The 15,406-nt window shown below is 35.3% G+C and overlaps 1 protein-coding gene across 1 annotated transcript in view; it reads right to left on the reverse strand.

Annotated features, from left to right (window-relative positions):
* Positions 1–417: 417 nt before the first annotated feature.
* Positions 418–15,406, reverse strand: part of LOC149807006 (PCNA-interacting partner-like) — a 35,605-nt gene continuing 20,616 nt past the window's right edge. Inside the window, exons 9-11 of the mRNA XM_089960570.1 lie at positions 9,297–9,393; positions 3,929–4,053; positions 418–1,743 (exon numbers count right to left, since the gene is read on the reverse strand). Of these exons, the coding sequence (XP_089816696.1) occupies positions 1,437–1,743; positions 3,929–4,053; positions 9,297–9,393 (529 nt within the window). The 3' untranslated portion in view covers positions 418–1,436. The remainder of the gene's footprint in view (positions 1,744–3,928; positions 4,054–9,296; positions 9,394–15,406) is intronic.

A 15,406-nucleotide genomic window follows, 5' to 3' on the forward strand; every position in this document is an offset into this window, starting at 1 on the left:
AAGAACCACCTACCTACGAGAGGCTACTGGCAAGCTTTCTCACATACCCACATTAGCTGAATCTGAGACTCGAACCCACGCAGACAGAGGTGAGATGGCGGTGATCCATAACAGAGAGCGCTTTAGACCACTCGGACACTCGAGGTCCCGTGGAACCTTGTGTATGTTAAATAAATGAAGCTAAGGTATCCAATGGACTCAATAGTGGCACCTTGTGTGTGTTAAATAAATGGCACTAAATTGCCTAATACTGGAATTCAGATCTAAATAGAAATCTGACCATAGTGGAGAGAAAAACTGACTGGCAACTGCATTAACTTATTAATTGAAAAAAATAGACAGATATGGCAAAAGTTATCAAATGGGGATAAACCTTCACAAAGGTCTGTATTTCCACGATAAAACAGTGAAAAATGATAAAACAATTAACCTTTACTGTGGCTATCACAGATCATGGACCTCAATATTATTGAGAATAGATGACAAATAATTACAGTATATACTTGCTTATAAGACAAAGCCACCTTCAAACTGTACAGACCCAGATCTGCCATCACATAATGGCTGGCAGATCAGGAATAATCAGTAGAAAGCAACATTGACTCTGCTATGGCAGATCAGGATCCTTCTTGTTTAACTCAACTTATAATCGAATATATATGCTAAGAGATTCTTATGATATCATCGTAAGAGGCTTCTCACTTCTTACCTAGTTCTGAATGTGCAATTGCAATCATCAAAATAACTGGAAATGTCACAGCAAACATGGATGCCCCTATCCAAGGGCAATAAATCTTTCAAAGTAGTGCAGAATTATCTTAATATAAACCCTTATACAATACTAGGTCTCTGAAGTCTTTCAAAAATTACTGAGTGGAAACAGAATCTAGGATAAAAGGATAAATTTCTAAGTCATATATAGGCTGTAACTCTGTCAAATTCTGACATAAATGATCACCATCAAAACCTGAACTACATTTTCTCATTTTAAAGACATTAAATTTGGTTTAAGTTAATAAAGTCCATCAAAACTTACTAAGCAAAAACAATTCATAATGCAAGGTAAATCTGTGACTCTTATAAGGGGAATAACTCAAATTTTGACAGAATGAAGTGAAAATCAAACTTAGATTTCATTATTATAATGAACCAGATTTTTTAGTTTCTACCCACAAAATCCTTATAAAGTTACTCTTTGGTTTAAAAAATCCTTAAAAAGGTATTGTTTTGGTTTCTACACACAAAGTTCTTAAAAAGTTATACGGTGGAAATTAAATCCTTTACGTGACATGATTTGATTAAAAGACATATGTAACATTACAGAAAATAATAAATATGTGCTCTTTGTGACCTTGTTCAAGGTCAAACTACTAATATGGAATGAATAGTTAAAAAGGTCAAAGTTCGTTAAGTGCATTTCCACAGTCAACGTTAGACTAGACTCTGAAGAACTTGGTGAGCTGCTGCTGGCCTTTAATTTGAGGTAAAAGCTTCCTCCTACATGTTTTGGGTTGAGAGGATGCTTTCTTCTTCTTGGGTGGCTGACTTTGTAATGTTGGCATTATCTCTTTCTCCACTTCCAGAGGACGCTTCTGTCCTTTTCCCACAGGTTTATTTTTATCACAATTTCCTGTTGACAGGGTTGCTTGAGCAGAGTAAGTGTTTTCCTTATCTTTGATAGATTCTGTCACTTTTGTGGCAAACCTCAGGCCTGAACTACACCCAGCATGAACAATTGTCTTGCTGTAAATGAAAGCATTAATAAGTGGTTAGCTCTGTTGGGTTCATAACAAGTGTACTGTATAACCAAGGCATGTGCAACCTATGTCCAAGGGCCAGATCCAGCTCACAACCCGATTATATTTGCTTATTAACATCGTAAAGTGTTGATTTAAAAATCACTTATCCGACCTGCACCTTGGAGAAAGTTACACATGCTTGGTATAACCGAAATAAATAAATTGTCCAATGGAATTATTTTAGCCAGTAAAAAAGTATATATACTGCAAACTGATGTTCTTCATCACCTTTGACACTTAGTTTTCAAATTTTAAAAAAAACTGCATAATTAGAGTTCTGTGGATTACATCATCTCACAGCCAGAGTTCTTGATACACTTGTTCCACATTGACCTTTAGACCTATAGCTAGGCAAAACAGACAGAATGAGTTAATGTCTGTAGCAAGTGAAATTAATTGATAATCTGTAACATATACGTGGAAGGGAGATGAATGAGGTTGAAATTGGTGAAATATTCCATACCAAGTTTGAGAAAATGCTAGAATGGAATGAGATTTGCAAACCCTTGAATAAAATCCAGGAGAGATTGACTTGCAAACTCTATCCACCACCTGCTTGTCAAAGTAGACTGATCCCCTTTTCTAAAATTAATGCTTTCTTTGGATTGGATGGAATGTCTGTCATGGAATGTGAGCACAAATGGGATGGAGGCTGCATATAAAAAATTCAAAGGCCCTCTGAAATAACTTTGATTGCCCAATTAGTCAGGTGCTAACAGACAGGTAGGCTGGCAAGTAACTGGTGGTTGTTGGTCAGCCTGGGAAAGAAGAAACCTTATTTCTTATCCCCTTTGTTAAATTGTCTCTGATATGTGGTGGGTGGGGAGGGCAAATATGTGCACATTAGGTCACGATGTCAATTAAACTTTTTCTTTACAAAAATTATGCCTGCACACCACCCCCACAAACTAAATTTATCATGAGAGAAAAACTGAAAGTGAATACTATATTTGTATTGCAAGAAGGTAAATTATGTACAGTAAATTCAGGATATAATTACCATATGTACTTGCTTATAAGTAAAGTCAAACTGCAAATAACTAAGATCCTGATATGTCGTGGCATAATGCACTTGCAACTCAGGGTCTATGTTGTTCATTGTACTGATTATTCCTAACAAACGACACAGATCCAGATCTGCTAGCATATTATCTGATGGCAGATCTGGGTCTTTGCAGCTTGCAGTTGGACTTGTCTTACAAGCAGGTATATATGGTATGTTGTTAGTTGGTTTATTTTTAACAGATCTTTGGGCACAGTGATGGCTACATGTTACTGAGGAAATATTTTTTCCCCAAGGACACTGTGGCAGCTGACCAGGGTTGGTCTCAGCAAGCATAAAAGCTGCAACCACCTGTACTACCATGGATCCTTTTAGCTATCATGAAGCCCAGCGGTCCATAAATTTATATTTCATGTCCAACTTTTTCATTTGCACCAAGAAAATGTACAAAAAAGATCCTATAGGAAATTGCAACACACCTTGTTAAAAAAAAATACTGTAATTACTGGAATCATACAAAATCTGGAAGTTCACATTTTACATACTGGAAGAAGTTAGACCTCTATGCATCAGGTAAAGCCTTTATGTTTAAACTGATTCTCAGGTATATCAGCAAATGCCTTGACCTTGTAATTGTACATGATGATTATTCTACAAACATAATGTATCATCTAATCAATAAACCTAGAACCCATTTTTCTCTCAATAAAGATACTTGGATTAAATTTAAACAATTTCTTAATCATACTGTTTGTGGTTTCACATAAAAATGACAGTTGTAACTAGATCAAGCATGATATCCATCTGTGGCTAGATTCAGCTGCTGCTTTCATCTAATGATTCTGAACAGGTACATCTAAAAGCTACTACTGTCTTCATGTGGCATGCACAACTGACATAGTGCAGAATCATGTTCTTCAAGCCAATTCAGATGCAGTAAAGTCTTTGCCAAAGAGTCACCTCAAAATAAAATGATAATAAAGTACATCTTAAATCAGGTGGCTGCTTAAAACAGGTTCATTTATTTGAAGCCTAAAAGAGCTACCCCAAATAGTGGATTTAATTACATATAACGTTGCACCATGTCATCATTCTGTTCTAAATTATCAAGTCCACCTGACCTGACCTGGGTATGACTATCTCTGTCTGCACCCAACCCAAATCTTCCTCCTCCCTCCTGTTCAGCTTGATGTTATGAAGTGGCTCAGCCCAGACCATGCTAGATTGGTATCTCTTGTTATAACTTGATCCCTACAATACAAGGTATATATATATATATATATATATATATATATATACACAGTAATACCTCGAACATTCGCAAGGTTAGGTTCCAGAACCAGTCGCGGATCAGGAGGAATCGCAAATGTTTGGTACAAGTCACTAAAAATGCTAATAAATGCTTATTTCTAGGGTTTAAACCCTAAATATGACCCAAATCATGCTCCCAAAGCACTTTAATTTCATTTAAAAGTTAGCTTAATACATTACCCTTAAAAAGAGAAATAAATGGTTAACGTAAAGATAGAGTACAGTATCGCCTAATGGGTATTTGCCACACTAACGCATTTACAGCACGGTACATGTATACTAATATTACCCCTATACTAATTCATTGGCTGCCGTTTTCTTTTGCACTCACAGTAAGGTAAAACCAAGTAACGAATGAGACTGTAAACTTAATGACTGACGTTTTCTTTGTCATTGTCAGGAAAGTAAACTAGGTAAACTTCATATGTCACAGAAGTCATATAACGAAGGTACAATTCAATAAAATAAAGAAAACATGTACGTAGAGGGTACCAATGAAAATTTCGCAAATCCGTGAATTCACGAATCCAGAAACGCGAATGCACAAGGTTTTACTGTGTATATATATATATATATATATATATATATATATATATATATATATATATATATATATATATATATAAAATAAGATTATTATAATCAATAAAATAAAAGAAGGTAAATCATTTCATTCATAAATATCCTTGAAATTATATTCTTTCATACACATTTCAACATATTAAAATGGAACAATTTTTATGGTTATCCCTATAATTTTTATTGCATATAGCCTGATACCCTGCACAACCTTAACAGTGACTCATGAATCAAAACCAAAATTACATTATACAGTACAGTGTGACTCCACTATAACACTCTCTGTTATAAAACGCATTCGGATATAATATGGTCACGATGTGGCTCCCAAAATTTCATTTACATGTATTTTTCTCATACACAAAAAATTCTTTCTTAAAAGTACAAAATAACATAAAAAGTTTATTATCATTTTGGACAAGAGATCACATATATATAATACAAGATGTCTGTGGCATGGCTCCTGAAATTTTGAATGTATTTTTCCTCATACACGAAAAATCACGTGTAAAAGTTTAATCAGGGACCACGCAGGTCTTTGCCAATGCCGCAAATTGCGATTGTTTTTCCTTATTGGCAGCAAAATACACCATCTGGCAATATTTTTTTTTATTGCCGATGTTGGCTGTGTAAACTTGTATATACAACCATGGGTTGGAGTGGAGAAATTCAGAGGCCCCATGAAAGGAAGCTGCAAACTTGATATAAAATTCACTTAAATTTATCTTTTGTTACATACACAAATTCTTTGTCCAGATTGACAAGCCATCTTAACAGTGCATTGTTTTATCATAATCCACTTATGTTGACATCTAGCATGAGTACTATATGTTGTAAGATATCGGCTTTTTTTTGTTGACATTTGTGGCAGCGGAGATCAACTGGATGAGGCATTATCTCATAATCTATCTTTCATTGGATTTTCGGCTTCTTGCTAGTAATTCATATATTTACACTGACTGACATTTGTATGTAGATGGTAAATAAAATTCCTCTTTGTTTCACTCAGAATTAAATCCTTCAGAACACTCACATGTCATCAGATCAGAAAACCTGTGTCTATATTGTCTGTTGACCCTTTCTTAAATTTCTGATGCATGCATGGAAAGCAGCATCAATCCACTACCACAAATGAAGAAAAAAAAACAAAAACAAAAAACCTATATCTTACTTGTTGATCTATTTATTAGGCAGGGAGGAACAGTAACTACAATCCACCAAACAATGGCTAATTCCTTTTTTATAAATGTACTCAGATAAAATAGTTTGCTGAAATTTAGAAGAAAACAGATTACCTTTGAAGCACCGATTGATATGAGAATGTACTACGCAAGTGGAAAAAACATCAGTCTCGATCATACAATACAATTATTTGATGTTGCCGCCACAATAAGAAATGGGCATTTGTTTGGTTCTTCAAAGCTGTCCTTTAGTGGTGACTTCAATAACGCAAGCACCCTTCATCAAAGAAAGATGACTACAATCTTCAATAAAGCAAAGAACCTTTCATGGATTGTTTAATTTTCCAACATGAAGAATGGAACACGTTTACTGTGCTGTAATAGTTTCCTTTTTGAAAGAAAAAAGTTTATGCTTACAAACGTTACCAACGACAGCTTAAAAAGCAAACTAACTTTAATCAACTTGGGACGCACTGAAAGTAAAGTGCTTCATCATTTGTTACAGGATTGTGCTATTTTTTTCCACTGAATTCAGACCTATATGACCTGTGACAAAATTATTGAGTATTTTAAGTCTGTGGAATTATTTCGCAGGTGAGTAAATGGTGTTGATACTCTATTCATGCTGTGCATTAGACATGTATATATAAACAGTACACATGTATTTGTACCAATGCATGGTTCTCTGAATCAAGTAAAATATTATATATGCCTTCTCTGTTTTCAGTAGAGGTGTTTTTTTCATTTAATATGCATCGATTTAAGATGGTAACTGTGCCAATGAAGCATGTATTTTTGCGCCCATATTTATTATATAACCACCCACATAACCATCCACCCACACCCACCCCCAGCAAATTTTTTGGGGTACATGCATCATTTTCATCAACTAACTGACCTGGTTGCTTACAACACAGTTCAGTCTATAATACAGTCAGGTCCTATGGCTCCCAACTACCATGTTATAGCGTGGTGACACTGTATGTCTTCTAGCTATAAGTGCAAATATAATATGTTTTGTCAAAATGACAGTGTTACTGAAATTGTAGTGCATTTGATACACAAATATAATATTTGGCCAAATCTCAATGTTATTGAAATCGTAATGCATTTATGTGTTGAAACCCCTCTCAAGCTGATGTCATGGAGAAGAGTCCTCTTGCATACAGCTGCCATATACACACGGTAACTAATCATTTTGTGATTTTCCACCCACTGAAAGTTTAGGAGGGTGTGGTTACAGCAGTAAAAGTAATGATAGTAAATCCTTTTTAATAATGATTTTGCATGTAATGTTATATGAGCTTTAATGTTCATTCAAACATTATAAGGGCAATGTGTTCATAAATCATTTGACAGAATAATGAATATAATGTATCCATAAATCATATTTCAAAGAATAATGAATAATGTATTCATGAGTAATATAACAACGATTAATGTATAAGGTATTCATAAATCATATCACAAAGAATAATCAATATAGTGTATTCATAAATCATATCACAAAAAATAATGAATACAGTGCATTCATAAAGCATATCACAAAAAAAATATAATGTATTCATAAACCATATCACAAAGAATAATGAATATAGTGTATTCATAAATCAAATCACAAAGAATAATGAATATAGTGCATTCATTAATCATATTACAAAGAATAATGAATATAGTGAATACATAAACCATATCACAAAGAATAATGAATAAAGTGTATTCATAAATCATCTCACAAAGAATAATGAATATAGTGCATTCATAAATCATATCACAAAAAATAATGAATATAGTGAATACATAAACCATACCACAAAGGATAATGAATATAGTGTATTCATAAATCATATCACAAAGAATAATGAATATAGAGTATTCATAAATCATATGACATATTCATACATTCTTCTACATAAGCTTTGGCATTCTCATTTTTACTGAATCAAGGTCTTACTAAAATAAAAGTTGTGACAACATATGATGACAACTTGAATTGTGTCTGAACCACCATTACAAGGAAATAATGTATTTTATCTCTTCTTACAAGAACAATTATTATTATCAGTATTATTAATATTATTACAATAATCTGTACAAAGGATGCTTTTCACTTTTCAACAAGTAACATTATACATCTATTGCCCTGGTTAAGAGGAGATACAAAGATTTGTTTACCCAATTCAAGCTGTGTTCCTCAATGGCAAAAGCTGCATAGAACATGACTATTTTTGAGTGAACAAATCTTCATATCTCCCCCCAAACAAGGGTAATAAATTGTTTATTATACTGAATAAAACAAGACAGGGAAATATGATCACATGAGGAAGACATGATCACACGAGGGAGACATGATCACATGAGGAAAATACACATTCCATTCTATGTACCAATCACTGACACTCTTACTTTTATGAGGTACAGTAATACCTGTTACCAACTACATGCATATTTGCCACAAGCAACAGACCTAATAAACCAAGCTACGGCAAGATATCTTGTTCAAGGGAATGTGAAACTGCACATCAGCACTGATGTTCAAACTTGCAACCCACCAGATAGGAGCTGGATGATCTACCAACTAAGCTATCCACTCCTTGATCACTGTGGGAATATTAGTTTGCTTGTTGTATACATGTTTATGTAGCTGGCTTTGCTTCTTGTAACTACAATTTTATTCCTAAAAAGCATTAAAGCACTAGTTTTGTTTTTTCTCACAGGAGATACACTAACTTACAAATGTAATTATCAGTGGGAGGAATCACTGAGGCAGATGTAATTGACTCTGGGTGATTTAGGTTCGAGTCTTGGATTCGGCTAATGTGGGTATGTGAGAAAGCTTGCCAGTAGCTTATCGTGGGTCGGTGGTTCTTTCCGGGGTTTTCCCGGGTTCTTCCTCCACCACTAATACTGGCCGCCATGTATAGCCTATTGTGTGCTGAAAAATGGCGTTAAACCCTACAACAACAACAACTGGGTGATTTAATCACAAGTTACAACACTACAGTATAACATTTACTGGTTAATAATATAATATTTTTGGGCTCCAATGAAATGTTATATCTGACATACTATATTAAAAACAAATCTGATAAGAATAATAGCTACAATGTGTAAAGTATGACACTGCTGGTCCCCACAAATTGCTCACAATGGCTTCTTTAACAGGCAAACCTAACAGGCAGTTAGACTACTGGCTAAGACTGAACAATTTTTATTCCAAATAATTTTATATGAAATTTATGGATAATGTGGTTCAATCACACTGTATTTCAAAAGAAGCCCTTGGTTTAGTGATTGAAATAAAAGAGTCTAGGATGCATCTGATTGAAAGAATATCATCTGATAGAATGTTGGATGGCTTGAATACAGTTATGCCCTTATAGCATACAAATTATTGAAACAGATGTTTAACAATATTTTTACTTGTTTATTGTGTTGGTCATGAAGTTTATTCTTCACTCTGTCCCAAAGAGAAATGCCATGACTTGATTCTGTTTCTTTGTCTTCCTCATCTGGTGACCTAGAGAAAACAAGAATAATGTGCACGGTATATTATATGCCTGTCCTATGTTTAAAAGTCATATGTGTAGACACTAGTGGGGCATGGTTGAATCTAGAGATTACTGACGAACAGGTCTCAATGACCTTTGGTCAATGCATACAGCTGTAAACTAAACTTACTGTGCAGAAACTATTATTTTCTTATTATACTTCCATGACCTTGATTTTTTTAACCATTATAGTGCAAAATCAATTGGTTTCTTTCTTGCCCTAAGTGCATGTTATTCTCAAAGTTTGGTCAAGGAACTTCTCAAGAACAAAAGTTACTGTGTGAAACCCATTTTTCCAAGTCACAATGACCCTAACCTTGAACACTTTGACCCCAAAATCATCCAAAATCTTTGGTCAAGGTATGTGGTCTTGAACTAAAGCTATTATGCAGAATCCCTTTTCTTCTTTCAGCCACATTAACCTTGATCTTTGAACATTTGACCCCAAATCAATAGACTTCTGTCTTTCTTACCCAAAATGTTAGCCATTCACAAACTTTGGTGGTGGTACATGGCCGAGAACAGATATTTTTTTGTCCATAAACCAGTTTTCATTTTTCAACCAGTGTCTTAACCTTTAATCTTTTCACCCTCACCCCACCAACAGGCCATCCACAAAGCTGAGTCCTGGTCTGGAATATGGAACTAAAATTATTTTGCAGAAACCATTTTCCATCTAGCAATCAATAACCTTGATATTTGACCTTTTGACCCCAAACTGATAGGCTTCTTCCTTACCCCAAGTGCAAGCCATCCACAAAGTTTGGTCCAGGTATGTGATGAAAAACTAATGTTATTGTTGTGAAACAGTGTTTGTTCTTTCCATTACAGTGACTTTGCTCTTTGACCTTTTAATCCCAAAACCAACAGGCTTCTTCTTTATGGCTGTTCCATTTAACATGCATGGTACCCAGGAAAGGCACTTTTTACAAAGTATTTGCTAGGGTACACTAGTTACTCAGTGAGTTTATATGAAAATGATACAAAATTCTAAAGACACTTAAAGTGCCTTCCCTAAGTCCCAAGTATATTTAACCCCACATACATGCTATTTACAACATTTGGCAGAATTATTGTGTGGAAATGAAATACAGAATATATAATAAGTGGATGTTTAGATAGATGAACATCACAAAATTATGTGTTCCACCTTGTGACAGGTGTATAAAAGAACTTCATAATTTTTTAAAAATTCTTTTGATGACATAAGCAAAGTTACATGCTATGCTGCAAGGATACATTATGTAATAAAGGGCAAAGTTATATGATATGGTGCAAGCCTACATTATGTAATAAAAGGCAAAGTTACATGCTATGGTGCAAGCATACATTATGTAATAAAAGGCAAAGTTACATGCTATGGTGCAAGCATATGTTATGTAATAAAAGGCAAAGTTACATGTTATGCTGCAAGCATACATTATGTAATAAAAGGCAAAGTTACATGCTATGGCGCAAGCTTGCAATGCATGATAAAAAGCATAATTACATGCTATGCTGGAAGCTTACATTGCACAATAAAAGGCATTACATATAGTGTAATTTCTTAAGATAAAAAGTTAACAAACAGAACTTTCACAAACGTTAAAAATAAGTACATATGTTTATTATCCAGATTTTATTGTATGTTTTCCTGCCCTTGCATAAAACACATTGTCTTGGTCTTGCATAAACCATGTTGTCCTGGTCTTGCATAAACCATGTTGTCATGGTCTTGCATAAACCATGTTGTCATGGTCTTGCATAAACCATGTTGTTCTGGTCTTGCATAAACCATGTTATCCTGCCTTCCATAAACCATGTTGTCCTGATTTTGCATAAACCATGTTGTTATGATCTTGCATAAACCATGTTGTTCTGCCTTGCATAAACCATGTTGTTCTGCCTTCCATAAACCATGTTGTTGTTCTGCCTTGCATAAACCATGTTGTCCTGATCTTGCATAAACCATGTCATCCTGCCTTGAATAAACCATGTCATCCTGCCTTGCACAAACCATGTTGTACTGATCTTGCATAAACCATGTTGTCCTGATCTTGCATAAACCATGTTATCCTTGTCTTGCATAAACCATGTGTCCTGATCTTGCATAAACCATGTTATCTTGCCTTGCATAAACCATATTGTTCTGCCTTGCATAAACCATGTTGTTCTGCCTTGCATAAACCATGTTGTTGTTCTGCCTTGCATAAACCATGTCGTCCTGCCTTGAATAAACCATGTTGTACTGATCTTGCATAAACCATGTTGTCCTGATCTTGCATAAACCATGTTGTCCTGATCTTGCATAAACCATGTTATCTTGCCTTGCATAAACCATGTTGTCCTGATCTTGCATAAACCATGTTATCCTTGTCTTGCATAAACCATGTTGTCCTGATCTTGCATAAACCATGTTATCCTTGTCTTGCATAAACCATGTTGTCCTGATCTTGCATAAACCATGTTATCTTGCCTTGCATGAACTATGTTGTTCTGCCTTGCATAAACCATGTTGTCCTGCCTTGCATGAACCATGTTGTTCTGCCTTGCATAAACCATGTTGTTCTGCCTTGCATAAACCATGTTGTTGTTCTGCCTTGCATAAACCATGTTGTCCTGCCTTGCATAAACCATGTTGTTCTGCCTTGCATAAACCATGTTGTTTTGCCTTGCATAAACCATGTTGTCCTGCCTTGCATAAACCATGTTGTTTTGCCTTGCATAAACCATGTTATCCTTGTCTTTCATAAACCATATTGTCCTTGTCTTGCATAAACCACAGTGTTGGTCCTGTATAAACCATATTGTCCTGACATGGTCTTGTATAAACCACATTGTCCTGACTTGGTCTTGTATAAACCACATTGTCCTGACATGGTCTTGTATAGACCACATTGTCCTGGTCTTGCATAAACCATGTTGTCCTATCCTTTGCATCAACCATGTTGTCCTGGAGTGGTCTTTAATTATGAAGCCATTGACTTTAAATTATGTTGATCATGGCAGGAACAAATTCTGTTTTAAGTACAATACATTGGGCAAATGCAAACGTGCTGGTTGAAGCAAGTGAATTTAAGAATTCTTTTGATGCAATTTATACATTAATTCAAATGAAACAAATCAAACTTGTTTTCTAACCGTTTGTTTTACAATGGTAATGGCATATAATAAATAGCTGGTTATTCTAATCAACAAATTGAGCAATTCTGTCTAAAAGGAAGGTTGTTAAAATTTGGCAAGTTATATTTGAGCAATTTCAGATAAAGAATAATTTTTATTTTAGCAGGGTGTGTGTGATTTGTATTTTTAATGTAGCTTTAAAAAAATTCAATCATTTTAGCAGGGACAATATTAAGTAATTTTTCTCCATAACAAAAGTTTTCTTTTTCACATATGCTTAATTAATCTAGAGTACACAACACCATTCTGGACTGTCTAAATGACTTATGTACATTCATACTGAGAAGAAAAATATCAGCATGAACAAATAAGTGGATTATTTTAATTTAGCTGACATGTCAGTCTGTTTCATTTGATTTTCACACGAAAGGGAAATTCCTGCTTTGTCATTTTCATAAGCGAGATATCACTTTTAAAGGGGAATATTTTTTATTCTAAAGAGAACAGGATAATAATAATAATAATAATAATAATAATAATAATAATAATAATAATGAGGACTTTGTATAGCGCCTAATCTTTAGAAGCTCTAAGCGCTTTACAACATTAGACAACACCTATAAGATAAAAACATATAATGATATGATTACAAAAACAAACACCATGAAATTAGAAAACATTAAAAAACATGCTGAGAATATTTAAGGTAGGAAACATTATTAGGTCTTTAAGTTTGTTCTTGCAGTCGAAATAAGTGAGTTTTGAGAGCCCTCTTGAATGTGATCACTGTGTCATTGTGTCTAAGTTCAGTGGGCAATTCATTCCACGTTGCTGGGCCCTGGTATGCAAAAGAATGCTGTCCATATGACTTTGTTTTCATAGTGGGAATAATGAGTAAATGATTGTCAGAAGAAGAGCGAAAGTATCTTGCTGGTGTGTACACATGGGTGAGGTCGGATAGGTATGTTGGACTAGAGTCCGACAGTGAAACGTAGCACAGAGAACAAATTTTGTGTTTGATTCTGGATCAAATGGATAGCCAGTGTAGGGTACAGAGCAGCGGGGAGGTGTGCTCTGATCGTGGTACTCTAAGTATGATCCGAGCAGCTGTGTTTTGAACTTTTTGAAGTTTCTGGAGCTGATATTGAGATGAACCAGACAGAATTGAGTTACAATAGTCCAGTCTTGAAAGTACTAATGAACACACAAGTGTTTTAGTGGCATCAACTGAAAGATATTTACAAATTGAGCTGAAGATATGCAACCTTGCATATGTTCATGACATGTTGGTGCAATGTGAGAGTACTGTCCAGAGTAACATGTAGGTTTCATACTGGTTGTGTGAATTTAATGTTGGTGTTGCTGATATTTATTGTTTGAGGTAAAGGATGTGAATGAGAAAGTCTTTGTGTTGTTATCAAAATGGCTTCAGTTTTATCATCATTCATCTGCAGCTTGTTACATGTCATCCATGATTTCACATCAGAAATGCACCTCTCTACACCTTGGATTGTAGCATCAACTTCAGTTGGGTGGCTAGATTTGTATATATGGGTGTCATCGTCGTACAATTGGTGAGACACTGGATGATGATCTATGACACTTGAGTGCGACTGAGTGTACAGAATGAAGAGAACAGGTCCAAGAACAGACCCCTGTGGAACACCACAACATAGATCAACTGGGTTGGAGTGTATTCCATTTGCAGATACAATTTGTGTCCTGTTGACCAAGTAGGACTTGAACCACAGTAAGGCTATATCATGAATGCCAAATACATGCTGGAGACAGTGAAGTAATATATCATGGCCTATTGTGTCAAATGCTGCATAAAAATCGAGGAGGGTGAGGTCTGTAATTTTTCCACTATCCAACGCAGAGAGAATGTCATTAACTACTTTTAGAAGAGTAGTTTCAGTACTGTGGCAAGGGCGATATGCAGATTGTACATTGCTAAAAAGACTGTTTGAATTTAGATGAGATACAAGCTGGGATAGAACAACCTTTTCTAAGATTTTTTATATGAATGGGAGATTAGAAACTGGGCGGTAGTTCTTTAAATCATTATGGTCTAGTGTTGGTTTCTTCAGCAGAGGCTCTACAATGGCAGTTTTGAAAAATGATGGGAATTCCCCTGATGAGAGAGAGGTATTAATAACATCAGTTAGTGAAGGCAATACTGGATCTAAGCACTCAAGCAGCAGTGATGTTGGAATTGGATCAAGTTCACATGACTCTGGTGCACTCTTCATCACGATTGTACATATGGTGACGACGAGTCAATTGAAATTGTGGTGTCAAGCTTATTTCTAATGGTTTGTACTTTGTCACGGAAGAAATTGGCAAACATGTCCGGAAGGTCGACTGGAGAGAAGGTAGTTGGAAGTGGTGTAGATTTGTTCCTTGACATTAGCTTGTTAGTAATCTCGAAGGGCCCATTGCAGCTGGAACTTTCCATGATTTTAGTAGTGTAGTGGGCTGATTTCGCTACATGGACTATATCTGTGACATTCTTTTTAGAGGTTTCATACATCTGCTTATGAATAGTAAGTCTGGTGGAGAGCCAAAGCCTCTCAACTTTATGGCAATCTCTTTTAGCAGTGCGAAGCTGGTCCCTAACACTGCTATACCATGGAGAACACTTCTGAATTGATACTCTGCACTTGGTAGCTGGGGCATGTTTGTCAAGCAATGAACACAGGCAGTTATTGAGTTGTTCTGCAGTAGGAGGTAAGCAAGTTGTTAAGTTAGGTTGGATGTCGTGCATTAGTTTGGTTCTATTTATCATATGGAGGTTTCTCTTAGTAGCAGATAAAGGTGGAGGGTTAGGGATTGATACGTCAAGATGGCATATAATGCAGAAGTGATGTGATGCAAGGT

Source organism: Sinohyriopsis cumingii, chromosome 1, assembly GCF_028554795.1.
Source record: "Sinohyriopsis cumingii isolate HCF-2022 chromosome 1, ASM2855479v2, whole genome shotgun sequence".
In the NCBI taxonomy this organism is placed as follows: domain Eukaryota; kingdom Metazoa; phylum Mollusca; class Bivalvia; order Unionida; family Unionidae; genus Sinohyriopsis; species Sinohyriopsis cumingii.